This window comes from Eubalaena glacialis, chromosome 1 (assembly GCF_028564815.1).
Source record: "Eubalaena glacialis isolate mEubGla1 chromosome 1, mEubGla1.1.hap2.+ XY, whole genome shotgun sequence".
In the NCBI taxonomy this organism is placed as follows: Eukaryota; Metazoa; Chordata; class Mammalia; order Artiodactyla; family Balaenidae; genus Eubalaena; species Eubalaena glacialis.
Window position 1 is genome coordinate 56,009,322 of NC_083716.1, and position 25,174 is coordinate 56,034,495.

The following is a 25,174-nucleotide window of genomic DNA, read 5'->3' on the forward strand; positions in this document are numbered from 1 at the left end:
ACTGATATTTGAAATCTAAAAAACAAAACTAATGAATATAACAAAAAGGAAACAGACTTATAGATACAGAGAACAAACTAGAGGTTACCATAGTAGAGAGAGAAGCGGGGAGGGGCACGATAGGGGCAGGATTAAGAGGTAAAACACTATCTTTAATATAAATAGGTGACAAGGGAATATTGTATAGCACAGGGAATATAGCCAATATTTTATAATAACTTTAAATGGAGTATAATCTATAAAAATATTGAATCACTGTTGTATACCTGAATCTAATATAATATTACAAATCAACTATAGTTTAATTTAAGGAAAAAAAAAAAAACTGAGCTTCTAGACTTGGGTCACACATCTGATGATCCAGATGGAGCACTTATCAGGGAGCACATGCTACCCGAGCCCTGGGCCCTTGTTTTTCTCCCCCCACTTTTTCCCTCCGTGGCTGCCAGGCGTTCCCTGCCCCTCCTCTTCCTCCACGCCGTCCAGTGAATCCACATGTGGAGTTCATGGCGGGAGGATATTCTCTTCCACCCCTTCCTCCAGGAAGCCCAGGTGGGCCCCTGAGCTGGCTTCTCACCAAGGGGTCTTGGTCCTCCCCGTCGTCCTCCCTCAGGGGCTGGGTCTTCCCTGCACACGGTCATCCAGAACGTGGAAATGGGTTACCTCCTAGCTTCGTGACCAAATCCCCAATCACCCCAAGGCCCACTATAATAGCTCACCTTTGTCCAAATGTATTTTTGAATTATCTATATTTGTTTTTAGTTTAAAACAAACTCTTTTTACGTAAGTCTTTTACTTTTTCTCAGATTGTATCTCAGTAGTATTATAAACAAACTTCTGGATAGTATTTAGTAAGTAGTGGTTTTTTAAATGATTCTCTTCATATTTTAATTTCTAGAAAATACAATGGGTTAAATTTAAGTTGATGACACAATTCACTACTTCTTAAACAACTGTTCTCTGGGAGGAGTTCAACCACCAGAGACACTGGAAATATCAGAACACTTTCTCTGTGCCGATGCTTCTGTGTTGCCGGGTAATGAGAGAACAGTGGGGATGATGTCATGGTCTCTGTAAACAGTAGTTGATTAAAGAATGGCTGGGCTGTGCTGATTGTGTGGGGAGCAGGTGTGTGGAAGGAGGGTCCCAGGGGGCTCCTGGTGTTCTGGGCCCAGTAGAGCTGCTGCCCTCTGGTTGTCAGGGCCCCTGGCCAGGGCTGGACTGAACTCAGTTACTCAGGGCTGCAGAAGGTGGGTACAGGCTGGGATTCTCAGCTCTGTTCCACCTCTCCAGGGCATCTGGGTCTTTTCAGCTAGAGCGAAGAGCCTGCCCCAGTGGCACCACTGGCTGTGCAGTGCACCTGCTGAGGGCCTTGGGGGCAGCCTGTACCAAGCTCTGGGCCAGCAGCCTTGGGGCTGAAGGCTGGGGTATAAGTTGCTGAGCTCAGTCTAGCTGAGCCAGGATCAAGGACGTCCAGGGATGGATGTGGATTCTAGGCAAAGAGCAAGGCTGGAGCTTCTGGGGGATACAGTAAGCCGTCCTGGCACCTGAGGCTTGGATGAGGTCCACCTTGCCAGAGTGACAGTCCAAGAGGAGCTCATCCAGGGCCTGAGCCATGGCTGTGGGCAAAGAATGCACTGGATCTTCAGGGAAACCATGCCTAAGATGCTGTGGGATCAGATGGAAAGACGTTTAAACCAGGCTCTAGAACCTGCAGGCTGTGCCACTTCTAGTAAGTTATGGGAACCTCACTGAGACTCAGTTTCCTTCTCGGTTATAAGGGGGTAAAGATGGGCCCTGTCTTCCAGTGAGCCTGGGAGGGATATGGTAGATGTAAAGGTACCTAGCAGGTGCTCAGGAATGGACACTGGTTTATATCAGCCTTCTCTGGGGCACAGCACTGAGCCAGCCTCTGTGGACAAACAGGGATGGGACGATTAGCAAGGAGAGCCCTGACAAAGGGAGGCGCACAAGGGTGAAGACTCTGTGTCAGACTAGGTCAGGGGGAAGCAGGGAATAATCCTCATGGATACATCCAGGGGAGTCAGAGGATTAAGTCAGGGCCTATCACAGCACCTGATACAAAGTAGCCCTCCGTGAAGGTGGAATCAATGAACATGGAGGGTGATGTGTGATGTTTGTCTGCACATCCTCTCCTTTGACTGCAGTTTTTCATGTAGCCACCAGAGGGCAGAGCTGACCCATACATTCCTTGTGGGATCGAGGCCAGGCTCCCTCTTGTGAGTTCTGTCGGGGATGATAAGCCTCAGAACTCAGGGACCACCATTCCTCTCTGTAGGTACAGAAGCCATTCACAGCCCCTGAGAGGTCAGAACCCTTTTCGCAACATTCCATCTCTCTAGAACAAAAAAGTCCAGTTGAGGCAAATGTTCCTGCGTCAGTCTGACCAGATTTCTCATGGCTTTGGTGTGCCTGTGCCCCCTCTCATCCCAGGGAGTACCCCCTTCTTTCTCCTTTGTTAGGGGTGTACTGTTCTGGGGGGGAAGGATTATGCACATGAGAGATTGACCCTCAGGTTCTTCTGGAAACCATGGGGGACACAGATGCCATCCAACATTTGTGTCTGCTCTTATGTGGAACTTAGAAGGGAATGGGAATTCCTGATCAAGGACACTGAAGACCCGGCCCCAGGCGCCATCCCCCACCCTGCAACGAGCCAGGCCTCAGGGGCACAGCTGGGAACCGCGGGCTTCCTGAGTGAGGATTCTCCCCAGGGTCATAAGAGTCTGAGGCACAGGCAGCAGCGTTTGTGGCACTGTGTCCTACCACTCCCTGGCTTTTTATGACATGTACCAACCTGGATCTCCTTCCCCCCGTGGGCCCCTCTACTCCTCTCATGTGTCTCTCCCAATCTGGCTAACTCTCCTTGGTTCTCCTTGGTTCTCTGGGGTGGACCTCAAGCTGTGTGCAACGGCTCTCTGCTGGTCTCTCAGTTCCCTCTGCATTCTCACGGCGTGCTTGCGTCCTTGTGGGTCTCTGTGATTAGTCACCTGCTCCCTTCCCTGGTTCATGTTTATCCGAGACACTCATCCTCAGGTTACCCTTCCACACTTCACAGGCAGAAGCTCTTTCTCCTCCAGCTTCAGTATCCCTGTTGCTCCCCGGACCAGGCTGGATGCTGAGTCAGGATCTCATGCAGATTCCGTGTTTGTCCTATGGATGTCTGCAGGGCTGTGTACAGACAAACCATGGCAGTGGGCACAGCCCCAGGACAGTACTGCTGGGTTGCTGGGACAAGGCTTTTTGGTGGAAGCAGACGTGGCTGGTGGCCAGTGGCCATGCAGTGGTCACCTGCCATAGTTGCACTCCTGAAGGCCCTGCCGCTCTGAATGTCCCTGCAGGCCTGGCTCCTGGCCTGGGGCAGTGCGGGGTCCATGGCCTAGCATGTGCCCTCTGGTCTTGAGTTGGGGCACAGCCATGTAGCTTAGGAGAGTCCCAGCTCTGGCACATGGTGGGGCTGTGCTTGCTTTGCAGAGGGCTGAGTTCCTCTGGCTCGGGTCATATATGAAGCACAAATTCAGTTTTTTATATTTATACTCATAGTCATAATTTTTATATTAACACCATCTCCCAGTAAACCAAGATGTGTTTGGTCGAAGCTGTTTTAGATACATGTTGACTGGAAGCTGGAGTCTTTATTTGTTCCTAGTCAGTTTCTCCTGGGTCAGTGAGTAGCAACTCCAGCACCCACCCAACAGATCCTCTGCTACGAGGGGTCTGGAAAGCAGCAACCACACGCCAGGGGGTAGTTTCGGAAAAAGACCCTAGAGTTAGGAGTGATGCAGATGCCAGGGAAGCCCTGCCTGCCCCCGCAGAGGGCGGGCATTGGATGGGTGCCTGAGGAGCTGGTACCTTCACCTCTACAGATATGGGACACTCCAGCAAGGATCAGATTTTCCCCACACCAGTCACCCTGCCAGGAGCTCTACCTGAACTGTCATCTTTTATCATCTCTTCAGCCCAATGAGGTAGAGTAGCCTGTGATCTGGCTGCCCTTCAGGATGCCATGAGGGAGCAGGGTGGGCGGTGCTGAGACCTCCTTCTCGGCCCCATTCTTGAGCCCCTTTTAAGCTGAAAGCTCCAGAGAATGCCCTCTCTTCTTGAACATTCAGGTCTTTTAGAAAATGAAACCCAGACCATAGCCAGTCTTAGGCCCACAACTTGGCCTGAGGGGACATGCTCCGACATCCCAGATCACTGGGACAAGCATTGCAGGCCTAAATGCCGAGAGGCTTTGGTCCCTTCTGAAATGTTTTCAAAAGTCTAGAATGAATGTACTGAGGTATTCTTGCTGTAATCTGAGGTTAATTAAATATAGGAGGACTCACAGAAGGGCACTGCACACGAGGGAGTAGAACACATCCAGGCTGTAGGACCAGGAAGAAGGAGCCTCTTTAGAGAGCTCTGTGGACACTCCCACAGCTGATGCCACGGTGTTCCGGGGCCTGGCTCCTGGGTGAGCCAGGAGGGGGCCAAGGCTGACACCGGAGGGTCACGTGGGTGTCAGGATGTGGACTCAGGTGTTCTCTGAGGACAGTGGAGGCCCCGGATGAACGTAGTGAATGTGAGGGAGGAATGGGGAGATCCATGACAGGAAAAGTCCCTTCAGTTCCAGTGTAAACACGAGGCTGGGATCAGACCAGAAGCTGGTTGTTCCGTGAAGCAGGGCGAAAAGAGAATCCCTTGTTGTCCTGAGCCTGGAATTCCTCCCAGGGGAACAGCTGTGACTGCATAGAGCACATGCTAATGTACATGTTTGATTCTGAAGACCAGGGCCTCCTTGATCCTGTGATGCACTAGAGTTAAACTAAAGTGTTGTCCATGAAGAAGCTTGCAGGCCATTGAAAGTTCTCTCCTGTCACAGTGTAGGTGGCAGACGGTTTCTCTAACTACCTCAGGCTGGGATCCAGGTGCAGCCCATCCTGCATCTTTCCTGGGGAGAACCTCAGCCTGCTTGCTACTAACCCCTCCCTGCCCCTGCTGTCTGCCTGTCCTGTCCTGTCCCACCGGCTGCTCTTGGCTTTGTCTCCACCAGGCAGCCTCATGTAAACAGCCACCAGAGCCTGAGCCCTGGCTGGTGCCTCCTCTCTGGGCTTTGCACGTGTGGTTTGCAAGGTGTCTGGAGCCCACTGCCCCAGAGAAAGGGACACAGACTCTGAGAAGCCTCTGCACTTGGTCAACATCTCTGCTTTGATGGACACTCATCCCCAGGAAGGCTGGTCAGGAGCTCCAGCCACACTTGGTCCCTTCCTTTGCTCTGTCCTACTGTGTCTTACCTTGCTGTCCTCCCTCCCAATGTAGCCATGGAAACTCCCTCGGGAGAGTCACTCTAATCCAGGTGGAGGCAGGGATGAAGCAGATCCTGAGCTCTCTCACCCCCGGCTCCTGGACGTTCCCTGCCACTTCAGGAGAGCTGGGGTTTGTTTTAAATACCAGCCCCATTTGTAACCCATACACTCCACACTTCAGCCCCTGCTCAATAGCCACACAGAGGTCAGGAAGACTTTTCATCTGTATCTGAGCCAAAAATCAGCAACTTTGACAACGTGGTCCCAGACTAAACCCATAAGATGACAGCAAGCCGAAGGACGTCTCTCCTGCCTCACCCAAAGCCTCTGCTTGATGGTCCCTGAAGGTAGGTTTTCCAGATAAAATATAAGATGCCCAACTACACCCGAACTTCAGATAAACAATGAATAATTTTTTAGTATAAGTACGTCCCAAATGTTGCATACTTACAGTAAACAATTATTTGTTCCCTTGTGCACTGATGGTGGGATTATAAACTGGTAAATGGGTCTAGCCACTATGGGTAACAGTATGGAGGTCCCTCAAAAATTTAAAAATAGAACTACTATATGATCCAGCCATCCCAGTTTTGGGTATATATCCAAAGGAAATGAAAACAGGTTTTCAAGGAGACATCTTCACTCCCATGTTTATTGCAGCATTATTCACAATAGTCAAGTTTATGGAAACAACCTAAGTGTCCATTGATACATGAATGGATAAAGAAGATGTGGTGTATACATACAACGGAATATTATTCAGCCACGAAAAAAGGAAATCCTGCCATTTGCAGCAACATGGATAGTCCTTGAGGACATTATGCTAACTGAGATAAGTCAGACAGAGAAAGACAAATATTGTATGACATCCACCCTTTTTTTGTGTGTGGCAGAAAAGGCAGTCAGAACACTCCAGACAAGAGAAGAATCATGCTCAGAGAAAGAGTGACATGGAAAGCACCCCTCAGTTCCGTGAACTTGGAGCATCCTCTTAGAAGCTGCAGAAGGGAGAGTGGTGGAACACAGAATGAAGAAGGAGGTAAGGCCACATAAATAATTAATTAGTCCTTTTATTAGAATTTTTATGACACACTTTAATATATTGGCATTAAGCCATGTGAGTGACTTAAGTTAAACAGGTGACTTAAAAGATTAAATAAAATACCCCATGATACTCTTTCATGTTTTTAAATAAAAATATCTGAACCAGTGTTAATTTCTTGATTTTGATGGTTATATTGGAAAACATCTTCATATGAAATATAAACTAATATACTAGGGTGATGGAGTATCATGTTTGCAACCTACTCTCATAGGTTCAGAAAAAAATTTGTAGTGCACCTGCATCTTTCCTGTAGGTTTGTTATTACTTCAAAATAATACTTTTTTTAAAAAAACCCAGAAAACCATGACTCAGGAAGTTATATAACCTGACCTAGGCCACATGAATAACAAGTGGCAGCTCCAAAGTGCAACTCAGGTGTGTCTGACTCCTAAGTCCACACCCTTCCCCACCAACCATGGCCCGGACCTCCAGGCTGCCTCCCCCCAGACCCTTTAAAATCTGCCCAAGAAGACCCCTGCTCCCGTTCCTTCACCTGCAGAACCGCATTCCCTCCAAGCCGAGTTGTGGTCCTTAAGCTGGAGCTGCTCCCCAGTTGCCCCAACCCTGCGCTGGCCCTGGCTCCCCATCCTGTGCCTGACAGAGTCGCAGGGCACGTGACAGGCGACAGCAGGGCAGCTGAAAGCACTCCGGGCTCCAGAGAGGCTCTGACGGGCTCCCTGCTCCTGGGAGAGGGATTCCATTAGCTGAGCTCCCCCTCTCCCTGAGGACCTCAAGATTTTTCAGACCACTCACAGGTAAGCATGGCGATTTCTTCCTGTCTCTGTTCCCCATCGTTACCATCCCTACGTTAGAGATTCCCTCCTCATCAAGAGGCTTGAAGAGGGAATCTTGTCAATTAAGGCTTCACGTGTCATTCCACTACTTACAGAAATCACCACTGCAGGTCATCAGACATCACCAAGGCCAAGATAGAAACTGCTGCCCTCCTGTGACCTTCCAGCCCCGCCCTGCTTCCCCACCTCTGAGCCTGCCGGGGCGGAGGAATGGGGAACCCGCCAAGGGTTCACCTGTACCTGTGAACCATGTGTCCATCAACTCAGCTGCAGGCCCCAGAAGCAAGAGCTGGGGGCTCAGTGGTGAGCCACGCCCCATGACAGTTTGTTCCAGCTCAACCTGACCACGCTTTGGCTTCAGACATGACTTCTGTACACTCTGGAGCCCTATGGACACTTCCAAGAGCCAAAGAGGCTCTGGAGCTGGAATGGCCCCAGGAGACAGCCCTGTATGTCACTGATCTGCCTCTTTGCTCCCCTGGGAAAAGAGTCCAGCCCTGGTATGTTCTCTCCAGCTGGTGGGCTTTTGGGGGATAGTGATTCTGGGGCTGCGAACGTGTCACTAGCCAGGACCGGGAGGCCAAGGCCCAAGAGGGAGAGGGCTCACTTTGCCACGTGCCTCCATCGGTTCCCATGTAAGTGCTCTCGTCCTTCACTGCTTTTGGGAAACTGGATGGAGGGAGAGTGGGTGGCCTCCGGTCTATGGGAGTTTTCCCTTCTTACCGATCTGGAGTTTCTCTTTAACGCGTTTCCTAAGTGGCCCTCCAGCCTGAGTGCCCTGTGGGGAAATGTACTGGGTAAACAAGATGACAGCTTCCTGCTTGGCTCTCCTGGAGTAGAGGCCCTTGTGACAGGCCCCTCTCTGGGGTGGAGAGGAAGCCTGGTAGCCTACATCAGTATAAATGTTGCTGTCCACCTCGCCACCCTGATCTGGAGGCAGAGAGCCACACAGGCTCTGTTCGTGTGGGTGAGTTTAGCCCCATCCCCTGGGTCTTCCCCAGGGTTGCAGCAGCATGAACCAGCCCAGCAGCCACAGGCTTCACTATGGGTCAGGCAGGGAAGGAGGGGCCCTCCCTGGGTACCACTGGGACTTGTTCCACAGAACCCTAACTATGGGTACAGGAAGATGGGCTTGCAAATATCCTCATACTTCACTTTGCTTCTGGGCCGGGCCCATTGGCCCCAGGGATTCATCAGGGCCTGCAGGGTGGAGGCAGGGGGAGAAAGAGCCTGCCAAAGAGGAAGTCTCCCAAGAAAGCAGGGAGGAGGGGACTCCCTATCATTGACCAACGTGGGGTGGCCAAGACATGGGCCCTGGTCATCTCTGCTCATCCGCAGGATCACGGTTCCTTAGAACTCAAAGGGAGGGTAGCTGAGAGTATGAGGGACAGATGGAGCGAGTGAATGTTGACCACATCCTTCCTCCCAACAGCCTGGGAGGGACAGGCCAGGATTGCCTCCAGGACAGAAGTTTCAGCTGAAGCCAAGAGAGGTGAAGTGAGTTCCCCACGGTCACACAGCGAGGAACAAACAGAGACTCCATTAGAACCCAGGTCCTCTGACTCTCCAGAGCTCTTTACAACTCCTCCCCTGCCCGGGTACCACTCCACCTCCAGCCAGAGGTATGGGGCATGAGACCATGTTAGATACCAGATGATGCTGGGAGTTTCCAAGGATAGTTTGGGTCTTTCCAGAGCTCCTGTCTGTACCTGCCCTGGCCCTCAGGCTCCATCACATGCCTGAATCTTGACAAAGCACAGCAAGGGGAGAGCTTGGCAAATGCTTCAGGTGGACCACAGCCCTCCCCTTCTACAGAAGGAGCCGCTGGAGCAAGCGCCATGCTGCTGTGCTCTTTGACCTTCACCCTCATCTGGCTGGTGGTTTCTGGCCTTGAGTGCGACATGAAGGAAGTTTGTCTTGGAAGCCCTGGCATCCCTGGTACTCCTGGATCCCATGGCCTGCCAGGAAGAGATGGGAGAGATGGTATCAAAGGAGACCCTGGACCTCCAGGTACTGAGTGGGAGCTGAGGGACAGTGACCTGTTTTCAGGGGGACTTGCTGTCCAGGGTTCTGGGCTGGGTTCAAGGGTCAGCTGGATGGTGGGAGTTTCCCGGGACCCTTAGACTGGAGCAGCCCTGGAGCATCTACCCTCAAGGTGCCTGTGGAGTGACAGGTGAGTCAGCCTGGCTGATAATGGAGGTCCAGTCCCATCAGCCCCAGCCCACTGTGAGTGATAGATAGCATACATCCTTGTCCCCCTCTCTCTGCAGGCCCCATAGGCCCCCCTGGAGGAATGCCAGGCCTCCCTGGGCGTGATGGGATGACTGGAGCCCCTGGCCTCACTGGAGAGCGTGGAGAAAAGGGAGAGCCTGGTGAGAGGGGCCCTCCAGGTGAGCAGGATGTGGCCAGTGGACAGAAGCGACTGGACACTGTGCCCATGTGGTCAGTTACATGAGGGATGATGGGGATCAGACAAAACCACGGAAGTCCCCAAAGGGTATATTTTTCAACCTAGATAAGAGAATATGAGGTTGAGAAATCAGAGGGGTCTGGGCCGTGGGACTGGTGGGTATTGGAAGTGTTCCACGCGTCACAACAGCTGATGGGGAGACACAGGGCATCAGGTGTGGGAAATGGGACAGCACTGGGAGGAGGGGAGGCACTTCCTAGGGCTGAGGCATAGGGGCACTCTGAGGGTGTAGGGGGTTATGTGGACCAAGGACCAGACAGATGATATAACTCGGAACCCCGCATGTCCAGGGGAACTCTGGAGCTCTGAGCAGTAATCAAGGTCCATCAGGAGAGTCAGAGAGAACCAGATTTGCTCTTAATGGAGGGTGGGGAAGGGGGTCCTGCCCAGAAACTAGAAAACCCCACAGAAGTGGACAGACAGAGCCATGAAAGGATATGGCAGGAAAGAAGAGCAGAGAGGGGGCTGAGCAAGTGCAAGGCTGCATTAAAGGACAAGTGTGTAGGGAGTGGGAAACACACTCCAACCTCGTGGACCCTTATGACCTGGGGCCTGGGCAGTGGCTCTAGACAAGTGAAGGGCAGAATGCCAGGCTTGCAGCTGGCCTCGCACCTGCTTGGCACAAGTGGGGGTTTTTGTTGGCCTGCCCCTCTTCTTGCTGGGGATCTCTCTACAGGGCTTCCGGCTTATCTAGACGAGGAGCTCCAGAGCACACTCCATGAGATCAGCCATCAAATCCTGCAGTCGATGCGCGGTAAGGGGATCCCTTGGGGCCTTATAGGGTAGGGGGTTCCCACAAGTTCTCCTCATCCTCAGCATCAGGCTCCAGAATCTAGAGACTTGACAAACAAGTGTGGACATGGAGGTCCTTTTTTAGATGTTCTTGAACGGCTCAGAGGAGACCAAAGTAGATATGGATTATCTCCCTATGTCCTGGGGAAGCAATGTTCCTGGCTATACTGCTTTCTATTGAATCCCAGGAAATTGCACAGTTTCAGGCACATAATAGACAGTCAATAAGTAATTGGTAAATGGGTGAATGGATAATTAAATGATGGGAGCATGGAGGGGAATCCAGAAAGACTAGGATTGGAAGAGGGAGGGAAGAAGGAGAGAGAGGCAGAGGTGAAGAGATTGGAAAATGCATAAAGGCAGAGTGCATAAAGGGAAGGAAAAGGACTTGGAAACAAAGAGGCCTGTGGCCTGACCCAGATTCCTCTGCTGTCAGTCCTCAGTTTGCAGGGCTCCATGCTGGCAGTGGGAGAGAAGGTCTTCTCCACCAATGGGCAGTCGGTCAATTTTGATGCCATTAGAGAGTCGTGTGCCAGAGTAGGTGGACGCATTGCTACCCCAAGGAGTCCAGAGGAGAATGAGGCCATTGCAAGCATCGTGAGGAAGCACAATACTTATGCTTACCTGGGCCTGGCTGAGGGTCCCACTGCTGGAGACTTCCACTACTTGGATGGAACCCCTGTGAATTACACCAACTGGTACCCAGGGGAGCCCGGGGGTCGGGGCAAAGAGAAGTGTGTGGAGATGTACACAGATGGCCAGTGGAATGACAAGAACTGCCTGCAGTACCGACTGGCCATCTGTGAGTTTTGAGCAGCCACCAAGGCCACAGGATGGAGAGGGTCCTGCCTTGCCTTTCAGCCTACATCCTGGGGCATCCACCTGGTCTGTGAGGTGCTGTAACACCTTTGTGGCTATAAAAGTTGGAGGCGTCTTAGCTACTCCACTCCCAGGTGGGCCCTGACTCCTCCCCCTTGATTACTAATCAGTCTGACTCCCCCTGGAGCCCCTTCTCAGCTTTGCACTCTAGACAGCCACTCTAACTTTGCCCTTTGGCAAGAGATGGAGGCTTCTTTCTTCCTCTTCTTGTCCAACTCCTTCATTTATAGATCACAACAGTGAGGTCCTGGGATGGAGGTTCCCTCCAAAAGCACACACAGGGTGCCTGCTTCCTGGCCCCTCTACTCTTTCTTTGCAGCCCACTGCCTGCCCAGCCTTATCAAGATGTAGCAGTGCTGCTCAAGCATAATGATAGATGGGTGGACTTCTGGGAAATTCCAAATGTGTGGAGCTAAGGATACATTTGGGATTATCTGGCAGCCTGAGGTCTGTGGGGCACATCTGCTCAGGCTCTCCATGAGGTCAGAGGGCCGGGTGGTGCCCCAGCATGGTGGAGGCCAACCCACCCCTAGTGATTGGCATGTATTATCCACTCCCTTGACTCTTGGGGTACCAACTCAACTCCCTGACCTAAAAGCAGCCAGCCTATGCCTCTAGGGAAGATCTCACCCCCCACCTCAGACATTACCCAAGTAACTTCCTGCTGATGAACACATGCCCACCACTTCAGACCTCAGTGAGGTGTTTATTGAGCATATACTATATACCAAGCACCTTGACAAGCACTTCTAAGACATCTTATAAACTATGATTTAATCTTCACACGGTGCCATGGAACAAGAATTATTCTCCCCATTTTTTATACAAGAACACTGAAACTTAAAGAAGTTAAATGTTTTGAGTTTTGTTACACGGAGCAAGTGACAGAGGCTGGTTTCAAACCCATCTACCTGAACCTGAAGCTTGTGCTCATCACCACCCCACCCTCTCACTGAACAGAGATGATTCAAGTATAATAAATCATGAATATGTTAACATGAGTTTCCATTGCTTTGGTTTCAAGAAACATTTCTGTGTTTTTAGAAATCAAGTTAACTCTGGCTCTGAGGCCCCACTTACTGGAAAAGTGGAAAGTTCAATCTCAGGTTAAGCTTTCTTTGTTGGGTGGAAGGGGCAACCTGCTCCCATCCTCAGGTTGTATGGGCAGATGGGGAGTTACAGAAATGTCTGGAGGAACAAATGAGCATTAGTGTTGATGGCTGGCATCAAGATAGCTCCAGATCTAAGTCTACATGTTCCATTTGTGGGTGGTGATATCATGCCTTCCGTTTCCCAGTCAGCCCCCTGGATGTTTTCCATAGCCCAACAGTGGTGGCATTCAGGGCTCCGTGAGCCACCTCAGTCTCAGGTCTGCATGGAAAGGGACCATGGCCCCCATGTCCCAAGGCTGTGTGGGAATTGGATCATGTCTCTACTTGCTTGAGGAGGCGACCATATATACGTCCCATCTCCAGAAAAGTCCCCACTTCTCCTACCTTCACATAATGCTCTCCCTCACTGCATATACTTCTTTTTTGGGACAAGAGGAAGTTCTGGATCACAATCCACAAAACCAGATGGGAATGAGCAGAAATAGTTCTCATTCTTTCATGAATGTCAAGTTTTAATCTGGTCACCCTGCCACATGAGCTTAGGGCCCAGCACACAAGTTATTGAGCCTTCCCCAAAATTCAAAAAAGTAAGGAGAAACATATTTCCCATATTTTACAGATGAACAGTCTAAGTCTCTGAAAATTGTTGTCTTCTCATTTCTTGTTAGGTTTTATTTTTACTTCCTTTATGGTGTTATTTGCAATTGTTATTATATTATTTTTATCACATTTTAAATTAATTATTGCTGGTTTATAAGAAAACTATTGATTTATTTTTGGTTGATTGTATATCCAACCATCATTTTTGATTCTCATTTTCCCCCTAATATTTCTAATAATTGATTCTCACATTTTATAAATACATGCTTATATTTACAAATGACAAATTTTGCCTGTTCCTTATGATATTTATATTTCTTAGATATCATTCTTATCTTTTTATAGGGGCCAGGAGACCCTATATATTGTTGAAGACACTCAGTGATAAATGTTATCTTTAGGGGGGCATTGAATGTATAATGAGAACATTTCCAGTATTTCAACATTGAGTTGCTTGTTTTAGGTTTCTGATGCCTTTTATCAAGGCAAAGAAGTTCCCTCTTTTTCATAGTTTGCTGAGATTCATTTTCACCATGAATGTGTACTGAGCTTTATCAGATGATTTTTTTGGCATTTCCTTTAAGCTGTTAACATCAAAAGGGTGTCAAGTGTGAGTTGAGTCATTTCCTGTTCCTGGGCAGTGGCATCTAGAGCCCACAGATGAGAGTAAAAGGGTCATCTTTTAATGATTCCAGGGGGTTCCAGGGACCCCACCATGGAACCTGCAAGGTGAGGGCCATTCAACATGAGTGGTTTAGTAATTCGCATTCTGTTGGTCAGTATAAGGAAGACTAAAGAGGCGAAAGCAAGCTGACCTTCCGTGGGTGACATCTGTACTCTCACAATGGAATTTATCCCTTCCTCTCCTCTCCCTGTGGCATGGGGGAGGGGACTGTCCTATCCTCCTCCTAATCTTTGCAAATAGGGATGCCCAAATTACTTTGCCTTCCTTCCCTGATTAAGTCACCTAAGGCAGGAATCTCCTGTTCTAAAATTGCTGAAGAACTGAACCAGCAGAGGGCCTGATCTTGCTGAGGCATGGGGAGATGGAGAAGGGGGAGAATAGAACTGTGAGCAGGTGTGTTCTGGGGCAATGTGGATTTCTACCACTTGGATGGAATTTCCCGGGGGCTGCCAATGTCAATGTCATGGAAGCTAGCCAGAGTTTAAGCCCTACTCATGAGCAGATTGCTTCTTGGAACACAGAGACTTGAAGAGCAATAGACTATGAAGTGATATGTTCACTGATGTCATGTTGAGGGTAGGGAGCATGCAGCTGGAGGCTTTTACAGAGCCCCTTATCTGAAGGACCAGCTCCTGAGAGGAGCTGTCATTTGTAATCAGTCATACAAAGGGACCCAACAACCAGTTAGGATGGGCCGAGAAGCAGCAGTGTTCCCACTGATATATGGTGCCTCCTGTGAGCAGGTATTGCCACCCTGGGCACCATCACTCTCTCTACCAACCGCACATGCAAAAAAAATAAGAGAGAAGGCACTGTCCACCCTTCACTTCAAGAAGCCACCACTCTATGGCCAGGGTGGTGATGAATCAGAGATAAAACAGATTTTAATGACAAAACTAAGGGACAATAATCATTTGGACTATATTTTAACTCAACCCTAGAAAGTTTGTATTCCAAGGGAAGAATATGTATGAAGAATTTTGAGACCATGTATTAGTTTCGAGAAAAGGGTGAGCTTCAAGCCTCAAGATTGTACATATCTGCATTAAGATTCTTAAACTTGTTATATATTAAATTAGTGAGTTAACTGGACTATGTTTTGATGTTGAACCATCTTTGCATTCCTGGGATACCCTACTTGGTCTAATGGCTGATACTCTCATCACACTTACCGTGTGCCAGGTATTATACTTCCATTAACTCATATAATCCTCATTAACCCTATTATGTAGACGTTATTATTACGCCCAATTTACAAATGCGAATATTGAGGCACATAGAGATTAAAGTGATTTTCCAAAGATCATGCAGCCAGTTCATGGCAGAAGTGGGCTATGAATACAAGAAGTCAGATTCCAGGGACTGTGCTATTAACCATGGATGCATGGCTGGACTTTAATAGCTATTTTTTTACTTCAAGCTTTCAGGGGAGTTCCTGTTCGTTCCACATCATTTCATTATTCTGATATTAGTGGCTACTAGGGACATATTCTTCCCACATTTAAAGCTGCTGCTCCCTTAGTGTCTGCCCACGGTCACATGGCCAAGCCAAATATCAAAGGGGTTGGGGTGTTTACTCCACATACTCCAGTGGGAGGCATTGCAAAATACCATGGCAAAGGGCATGGATATATATTTCTACGAAAAGAAAATGTGGAAATCAGGACAGTAATTCAAACCACCAGGGTTATGTCTGCCAAATTTGTTTATTTTTGCAAAGAACGAGCGTTTCTGAAATTTTATTAATAGCTCCGTAGTTATTTCCTTATTCTAGTTCGAGTTTCACTGTTTAATTTTTATTTATTCCTTATTTATTTATTATTCCTTCTTTATTTATTCCTTATTTATACTGTCTTTTTTTTGGCTGTGTTGGGTCTTCGTTGCTTTGAGCGGGCTTTCTCTAGCTGCGGCGAGTGGGGGCTACTCTTCCTTGTGGTGCGCGGTTTTCTCATTGTCGTGGCTTCTCTTGTTGCAGAGCACAGGCTCTAGGCACGCGGGATTCAGTAGCTGTGGTGCGTGGGCTTCAGTACTCGTGGCTCACGGGCTCTAGAGCGCAGGCTCAGTAGTTGTGGCGCACGGGCTTTAGTTGCTCCGCTGCACGTGGGATCTTCCTGGGCCAGGGATCGAACCCGTGTCCCCTGCATTGTCAGGCAGATTCTTAACCACTGCGCCACCAGGGAAGCCCTATACTGTCTTTTTAAAACTATCAATTTATCTGTTGTCTAGAGTTGACAGCATTCCGAGGCCTATTTTTGAGTCTTGCGTCAGTCAGATTTCACTCTACTTATTTTTTACTGTGTTCGGTAGTTTTTACAAGGTGAATTCAAATTTACCTGATCTCCATCTGAGAAAATCCTGAGGTGCCTGGGTTAAGGGTAAGGTCCTCCATTGCTTTTACGTCCCCATGGTACACTAGATTGTGATGAGCTGGGACACTTGAAAAACAATTTTTCATCTTGGCATGAAGGGAAAATTTTAACAATAATAATAATAGCAAAATAATACTAATAATCATAAATTCAAACCCCAGATCTATGAGAGGACAGACTCAATGGATATGCATCCTCGATGGGGGTCTTTTTCCCACCAGAGTCAAGTATTTCTTATTGTCCCTTTGCTCACAGCGCATATCCCTCCCTCCTCCCGTTCTATCCTCTTCCCTCCTTCTAAAGCCATCTTTCCTCTAAGTCTGTAGGACATGTAGGGTCCTGGCTGTATGTAAATCTCTCAGCTTCAGATTTCCACCTTTCTGGGAGGTCTGCTCATTTGCCGTAGGGTTTGAGAGTTCTTTGTCCTCTGAGCCTATGGGCCCTTCGGAGTTGTGCCAATGGCATCAGTAAACACAGCCCTGGGAGGGGTCTTCTTTACAATGGGCCCCTCTCAGTGCCTGGCAGCCTCCTTGATAACAGGAATCTGGGAGGCTTGCTGAACAGGGCACATTGACTTGAGTACACAACGGCCGATGACTCTTGAGGGGCCAAAGCACCAATCACAAGGCAGAGTCAAAGGGAAGTGGCCCTACCCCTGCTCCACCGCAGGGAAAAAGCAAACCTCTAGAGTTGTTTGGTGAGACTAAGTGTTTCAAAGAGTGGGTGTAAGTTTGGGGGAAGGCGGGAATCAAAAGTTATATCAGGGACTTGAAAAAGGCCACTTAATCAGGCTCTGGAGATAAGAACCGGACACTCCTGGAAACCCAGGCGTGGAGGAGCCACAGACTGATCTGGTGTCTGCCCTGCTCAGGGTCTCTGCTTCCCTCCTCACTCTCTCAGTGGATCCTCCCCACGTGCCCAGCCCTGAGTTACACCCTGGAGACAAGGAGGTGAATCAAATGCAGCTCCTGCCCTAGAAAAGTATTAAAAGCACTGGGAGAGTGGGCACAGATGTTAGCTCTAGCTGGAGGCAAGTCAAGAGGGCCACTTTAAGGACCCGATGCTGGAGGATTCCTTTGTTCCACAAATGTTTGAGCATTGATTCCGTTTCCAGGCCTTCTTAGAGGTGGGGAAGCAAGATGCCTGTTCTCACGAAGTTCCTGTTCTAAAGGAGTAGGATGGTCAATAAATATGCAACCAAAGAAATAAGACAATTTTACATAGAGAAGAGTTATAAGCAGGTAACTAAAACAGAGAATTATAATTTTGTGATAGAATGGTTAGGGAAAGCCCTTTCTCCAGCAATAATATTTAAGATGAAATCTGAATGACAACAAGCAATTACGCAAAGATGGAGAGAAGTGTCCTAGGCTGGAAGAGCTAGTGCAAATGCCCATGTTCAGCTTTGAATTTGAGTTGTCTACAAACACTTCCTTTCCTTGTGCCTAGCCCTGCGATGCGCCCAGAGAGGACAGCTGACGAATGTTCTGAATGACAAGGGAGGAATGAGGTGACTCAGTGTTGGAGGTGTTGAACCCCTTCCCTCCTGCTCCTAGTAAATTAAATATGAATGGAAGGGGGAACTAGGCAGAACAACTGATACGCAGGTGTGCGCCTGTACATGTGTGTATGCATGAGCATGTGTTTGGTAGGATGTCTATGCACGTCCCTTCCAGAGACAAATATTTGGAAAGAACTATCCTCTGGGATTCTGATCTATGATCTGGGAATCTGTGATTCTAGAGGATCAGATAGCCGAGCTGTAGAGATAGATGCATGGGAGGGAGCAATGGGAGGAGTCTGGGGTATTGCAGTAGAGAGCTGCCCAGTGCTAAGCTGGAGACCCCACCAGCAGCCCTGGAGAACTGCCCAGCATACAGCGGTTCTAAGGATGGTTGTTTATTAATCTGGGGTTGAAGGCCAGTCCAGCACTGTCCCTGGTCACCAGACTAATTGGGGCTGACATTGCTGAGGCATCTGCCAGAGGCCCGGGCTGGAGGACCAGCTTCCCTGCCATAGCCTCTGTGCTCTGAGGAGGCCCCTAGTAAGTCATTTCTGAGGACGGAAGAGGAGGCCTCGGCCAAGAGTCTGGCCACTTGGCTTGATCCTGGTGAGTTCCAGGCAGGGGCTGTGGTGGGGTTGTCAGGCCCCCTGAGGGCCTCTGTCTCTCTGACCTGGGGCCTTGTGCCCTTCCTGGATCCAGGATACCATCTGCAAACTAAAGGTGGTCTTTTCAGCCAAACAGAAGAATGGAAGCGGGGTGTGTATGCCAGCAACATGTTTAGCTCTGGCTTTGGCCTCCCACATAATCAGGGGAGGTTAAGAAAGAGGGAAGGTGGAGAAGATTTGATCAAGAAAATTCCCTTCCGGGACTTCCCTGGCAGTCCAGTGGTTAAGAATCCGTGCTTGCACGGCAGAGGACATGGGTTCCATCCCTGGTCAGAGAACTGGGATCCCACGTGCCACACAGTACAGCCAAAACAAAATAAACAAACAACAAAAAAAACCAAAACAAAAAAGAGAGAGAAAATAAATAAATTTAAAAATTAAAAAATTAAAAATCCTAAAAAAAAAAAGAAAAAAGGAAAGAAAGAAAATTCCCTCCCAACTTGCTACTTCTCACTGAGTCCTGGAGGAAAGGAAGGGTTAAGGGAGCTGACAGGCCAGGGTGGCCAAGGACAGATGCAGTAGTTATGCAGCAAAGGCAGGGACATTGGAATTAGAGGCCAGAGAGGAGCAGAGGCATAGGCCCATGCGGGCTGGGCTGTGAGGCTTCCTGGAAGGCGACCAGCTCGAGCAAAGGCTGGATGGGAATTTGATGGCTGGATGGGGGCACAGAGCCGGAGAGGCGTCTCGGAAGCATGCAGAGAATCCTGCCAGGAGGAGACGTATGAGCTGACCCTGCTGGGCCCAGGGTGAACAGAAATTTTAGGAGCCTGGGTTCTGGCTGGAAAAATGGCCTCTCAGTGGAAAATCTCAAACCAAGGGAAGGAGGTAAATCTAAGTGTCAACTGGCCAGGATCAATGATCAAAGAAGGTTCCATTCTCAGGGTCAGAATAAGTTTCCATACCTCAGGGTACTCTGGGTCCCGAGTCCCAGCAAGTGCCTGTCACAAAGTAGAGACTTTATTAAACAGGATGATTGACAGGCTGTTGGGGAAACAGCTGTGGTTCTGGGGGTGGTTGGGGCCCTGAGGTGTGAAACAGAGATTTTTATGTGACATGAGACAATGGATGTTGTAAAACAGGTCCCGCCAAGCAATGGGTCACATGCTATAGTTTGAGTCTACCTTTAGCGTCCATAGGAAGGAGAAGAAGAGGGAAATTTAGGCTACTTAGGCCCTCAAGAAAGGGAGTGGAGAAGAGAGCAGCCAAAGGTCATGCAAGAAATGAGCCCTCTTTGCCGGGCCATCAGGAACAGGGCTTGTGTGTCATTTGTAGACCCTGTGGGCTTTCGTGCTTAGGGCTGCCTAACCAACTAAGCCTTGGGCCCACAGGGCATGAGAGTCCCGGGGAAGGTGGGCCCCTATTATATTACTCTTGCATCTATATTTGTTTTAGCACTGATCTAACTCTAATACATTTTGCTTGTGCTAGTAGTAGTTTTCCTAGTAGCCTGGAAGTAACTCAGGGCCAAGAGTTGTGATATCGCCCTCTGTGTCAGCTGCCCTGAGCACAGGGTCCAACACATCAGAGATGGTAGCAAATGTTGACTAAACCAAATGAGATGGAATTATTTTCTTTGACTTTCTCCACTCTAAGGTAAGGACCATGTTCCTGTTTTTGTCACTTCCTGTCCTCCTTCTGTGTGTGGTGACAGCATCCTTCTCAGAAACAAAAGCCTGTGAGGATGCCCAGAAGACCTGTTCAGTGGTGACCTGTGGCATCCCGGTCACCAACGGCACCCCAGGCAGAGATGGGCGAGATGGACCCAAGGGAGAAAAGGGAGAGCCAGGTATAGGACAGGCCGCTGTGACTTCTTAAATCTTTTACCCCAACGGGAGAGTTTTCTCTCTAAGGGATCTAGCACAGAGACATGAGGAGGCTCACCTTTCATTATGGTAGGTGATGATTCACTCAGAAAAATTCCTGTAAAAGGGCATTCTCTCCAAAATAAAGATGCTTCTCTGGCTCCCCAGGATCCCTCATTGCCACCCAGGAATTGGTGATGTGTGATTGTCCTTAGAGAAGGGGTGTCTTTTCTGCTCAGGGAGCTGGCCCTTAGGACAGGCCATCCCCTGAGATGCAGGAGGATCTTCCTTCTTTGGATCACTACTAGCTGAGTGGTGGTTTCTTGGGGTCAATCAAATATTGAGCTTTTGGAGAAAGAGAATGAGCGACAGACACTGGGTCACATTTCCTTCCTCTTCCAACAGGGCAAGGGCTCAGAGGCTTGCAGGGCCCTCCAGGGAAAATGGGGCCTCAAGGAAATATAGGGAATCCTGGGCTTCCAGGACCAAAGGGCCACAAAGGAGATCATGGAGTCAGTTCAGGTAAGGAGCTCACCCCAGCAAGTGATGTGGGCTGAGGGGACCCAGGACCTGGGAACTCCAGGGCCAGGTGGGAGGTGCCCCGTCTCCTGCTGCCCTACTGGAAGATGCTCAGCTCTGCTTCCTGACCCAGCACCCTCATTCCTCTCAGTTCCTTGGGGCCCAAGGGGATTCCCACTGGTGCCTGGGTATAGACTTCTGAACCCTGCCCGCCTCACCCTCAGCAGACCTCTGTAGGACATGTGCCCTGGCCCTACTTCAGCTGCAACAGTCCAGTGCGTGGTTCCAGGCTGCAAGGGAAGAAACTGGTCCTCTCTGCTGTTGGATCATGTCTGTTGTCACAAGAGTGGCATGAAAAGGGTTGGCCTCATAGGACCCCTGGATAATGGGGAACATCACAGCAACTTAGTTCAGAGTAAAATAAATTCAGTAACAACGAAACCAAAATGATGACCTCTTATATTTGTCCACTGGCCTATCAAAATAATAAATGTATTAAAGAGTTTGCCTAGAATAGGAAATGAAAATATGATTAAGAAAAATTTTCAAAAAGAATAATTAGCTGGGCCTTTTCTTATAAATAATTATAATATTGCAATATTTAAGCAGTATATGAAGAAAAGGATCCAGAGCTATAGTTTATGGTATTATTATTATTATTTCCAGAGTTATAGTTTACAATAGTTACTAAGTATATCTGAGAAGGCAGGAATACAGTTTTTTTCCTTTTGCTTCTTTTTGTTTTATTATTTTTCTGGAATAAGAATACTTTTTAGTAAGATAATTTTTTTTCCAAAATACTCTGCTCTCCAATTGAGGGTCTTCTTCTAAATAAATATCCTCTCCCTATTGCTTTATAGTTGCCGAGGCTAAGCTGGCTAACTTAGAGGGACAGATAAGGAGCCTGAAATCACAACTGGATCACATCAAAAAGTGTAAGCTTTTTTTCTGTCCCCAATGTGTTCTTGACTCTAACTTTTTCTCCAGAGTGCTCTACGTTTTGGGGGGATGGTGGAAAAGAACTTACACTTACGACGACTTATTATATACTAGGTTGGAATTTTCTCATAATGTGGTTTTATTCAATCCTCTTGCCATCCCTGTTTGTGGGTATTACACCCATTTTATTTACAGGTGAGAAAAAAATAGGTCCAGGAAGTATAGATAATTCATTCAACAGCATACAGTTAGGAAGTGGGAAGGAGGATGGCGTGGAGGTCTGCTGACTCTGGAATCTTTGCTCCTTCCTTAGCACCCAAGGGCCTCAGATGGCAGTCCACGCCTCTTTCTCATCCTGGTGCCCACGTCTGGCAGTGGGGCTCAAGCATGTTTCCCTAGGTCCACCTGTACTGGGACAGTTTTCAACAGATATTTGTCCTAAGGATGGAATATGCCAGGAGAGCCCCAGCTTGCTGCCAGGGACTTGCCTTCCACCTTCTTACTAGGATCTCACCAGAGGTGGTGGAGAATGGGGCTCAACCCCAGACTCCCAAGTTCCCAGAGAAGGGCTTTTTCATCTGCTGTCCTAGGCTGGGCTTGAAGCCAAGTCAACCTCACCTACATTTTGTGATTTCAGTGCAAAGCTTCTCCTTGGGTAAAAAGTCTGGAAAGAAGCTCTACGTGACCAATGGTGAAAAGATGCCTTTTTCCAAAGTGAAGGCTCTGTGCGCTGAGCTTGGGGCCACCGTGGCCACCCCCAAGAATGCTGAGGAGAACAAAGCCATCCAGGACATGGCCCCTGACATTGCTTTCCTGGGCATCACAGATGAGGTGACCGAAGGCCAGTTTATGTATGTAACAGGAGGGAGGATGGGCTACAGCAACTGGAAGAAGGATGAGCCGAATAACGATGGCTCAGGGGAGGATTGTGTCCTCCTCCTAAGAGACGGGCTCTGGAATGACATCTCCTGCTCTTCCTCCTTCTTGGCCATCTGTGAATTCCCAGCCTGAAGAGGCAGGTTCCTCCGCCCCCTCCTTGGCTCCCTGCTGAGGTCCCTGCTGCTCTGAAAGAGAATTCAGTGCCAGTTTCCCCGTGTCCAGTGTTGATTCATTCCTTCATGGGGATGGGAGAAAAGCAAGGGGACATATTTGATTGTGGGAGGATGAAGTGAAAAGAGACTGACAGTGGGGCATGAGGGTTTCTGGTCCAGTCCAGTCTATGGCAAAGGACACCTTCTGTCCTGCCAAAGAGCACAGCATTGGGTCAGAGTCAATCTCAGAAAAAGCACCTTCAAACCCTCTCCTTTTTTAGTGAGGACACTGCAGCCCAGCAGATGGATCAATGGAGGACCACATCTGTGTCCGAGCAGGCAGTGTCTCAGCTTCCAAGAGATCCAATTCCCATTTTTCCAAGTTGCCACTACCTGGTGCCAAAGTCTCCTTCCCATGGCTAGCCCAGCCGTGTCTACGACATGAGTGTTGTTTTCAGTTGTTCATGAGCTATACCCTAAAACTGTAACTCTTGGCAATGTCCTACATGGGTAACAGTGAATAGTCCTAGGAATCCCCTCACTGGCCCAAGTGCCTGTGGCCTCCCTATAGTCACTAGGGTGATCTTGAGAACAAAGGGCAGCCTTCCCTTCCCGCATACTTTTAGGAGACTGTTTTGATATTGTGGCATATGCCAGTATCGCGGGAGGAAGCAAATGGTCAGGCAGGCTGGGTCCTTCCTTACGGGGCATCATCGGTCTTAATGCCTCCATGTTCAACATCCCCTTTCTTCTGTGACATCCTCATCCCATTATAGGTCAATGGGTCCATTATTCGTAGAGACAAGAGGGAAAATCTCCCTAAAGGTGCATTTCACACACTGGGGGGCAAATTACGCATCACCATCCAGTCAGCAAATAAAACCTCCCTCTGAGCAGAGTTCTGACACCATCTTGGCCCACAATCAAGCTCATGACCATGGATGTTCTTGAGCAATCTCAGGGTGGATGGAGCTGGGATTATATGGAGCCCAGGCACCAAACTGGGGGATGAGAGTGAATTCCGGTTCCAGCTGTATGCCAATCACAAAATGAGGTTGAAAATATTTCATGAATGGGCTAAGGGCCATTTTAACTTAATGAAATATCTTTGTTAAATTAGTTTTCCATTTTAGTTTTCTTTGTATCCGAACTACCAGAGGGAGCGCCTCACACTTGGTAAGTGCTTGATGAGTGTTTGTTGCATGGGTGCCCCCAAAGAATTACCAAATGGACCAAATATTATAGGGTAGAGTTCTCTCTGAGTGTGCTTCTTCTGTGAGGCTATCGGGGTAGGGGTGGGATGTGCTGAAGACATTGGGGCTGGCAGGGTGAGGGAGACAGTACCTGTGTGCTCAGCCTCTGGCCCACCTAGACTGTCACATCACTGAATTTTCAACCTCATGAAGCTTTTCTTCAGGCACTGCACTTGGGGGCAGTGAGAAGGGTACTTTTGTGATGTACAGCAGAACAATTCACTATTTGCACTTCAGATCCAGACTGCTTGCCAAAGGAATGGGAAACTGCCTAAAATTTAGAGGCACATATGAAACCTAGGTAACGTAGGTTATGGCAAATGGAAAAAGGAAAGACCAGAAAGTTTTTAGAAGGAAAGAAGATACATGTAAGACAACCCAGAACAAGAGAATTATCATAACCAGGCATGAAAGTTACACCTGAATTTTCTCATTGCCAAGACAAAAATGAGAAAATGGACAGGTAACCATTATATAATTCTTTCTATTTTATGTAAGGGGGGGCGGGGACCATGTCTACCCTGAGATGATTGTCTCCTTTGTTTATACTGTGCATAAAGGTCAGTGTACAAGATGCAGTCATGTGCTTCGCAGGAATTGTTTCCCAGCATGTAATGAGTGCCCCCTCAGTCAGGGAAATGCAATAAAAATCTGTGGATGAGCTCAAATTCTTCCATTTCCCTTTCAGTCTTCTCCTTCTAGTTCCTTCCACAGTGCTCCCTTCCCCCTTCATCCCTCAATCACTAGAGCCTCACATTCCTGCTCAGAGAGCCTTCTATGCCACCCAAGACCTGACCCTGCTCCCCTACCCTTAAGCCATCCCCAGTGGACATGAAACTTTCTCACCAGCCTCTTGGACATGTAGAGCTGGTTCTTCCCCTGATCTAGCACCTGATCGTCTTTTCAGATCTCCTCTCTCTAAATGTATCCCCTGGCCGGCATTCTTCCCTCAGTCTAGGATTGAGGCAACAACCTCCCTATATTCACTTCCCAATTCTTATCAGCAAGCAGTGGGGCCCCAGGCAAATCAGCTCAAGAGAAGGTGGAGTTAACCTAAAAATGGATTCTCATGAGAGTCCAAGGATAGAAACTACAGTTCATCCAGGCTTCCCAAGACCTAAAACAAGAGGGAAATTATGGATTCAAGAATACTGTCCAGATCATCTCTTTCACTCTCTCAAGGGCTGAGGGCAGGCTGTTTTCCTTTACTAAGGGACATATGATGATTGACATCTCTTGCACAGGGGACCTAATGAAGCCAGGTGCTCCAAGGACAGACCTCAGGGGCCTCGGGCAGCACATTCCCCTCGGGACTTCAGGACTCTGAGCAACTTCTTGAGCCCCGT

General features: G+C 48.7%; 2 protein-coding genes across 2 annotated transcripts; both read left to right on the forward strand.

The window, feature by feature from the left end:
* The first annotated feature begins 9,031 nt into the window (after positions 1-9,031).
* On the forward strand, positions 9,032-11,283 carry LOC133095491 (pulmonary surfactant-associated protein A). The gene is made up of 4 exons (XM_061196986.1): positions 9,032-9,218; positions 9,479-9,598; positions 10,355-10,432; positions 10,907-11,283. The coding sequence occupies exons 1-4, from the start codon at positions 9,047-9,049 to the stop codon at positions 11,281-11,283; spliced, it is 747 nt and encodes a 248-aa protein (XP_061052969.1). The 5' UTR covers positions 9,032-9,046.
* A 6,786-nt stretch (positions 11,284-18,069) lies between these two features.
* Positions 18,070-22,633, forward strand: LOC133095496 (mannose-binding protein A-like). The gene is made up of 5 exons (XM_061196998.1): positions 18,070-18,225; positions 19,878-20,070; positions 20,492-20,608; positions 21,466-21,540; positions 22,182-22,633. The coding sequence occupies exons 2-5, from the start codon at positions 19,887-19,889 to the stop codon at positions 22,553-22,555; spliced, it is 750 nt and encodes a 249-aa protein (XP_061052981.1). The 5' UTR covers positions 18,070-18,225; positions 19,878-19,886; the 3' UTR covers positions 22,556-22,633.
* The last annotated feature ends 2,541 nt before the right edge of the window (positions 22,634-25,174 follow it).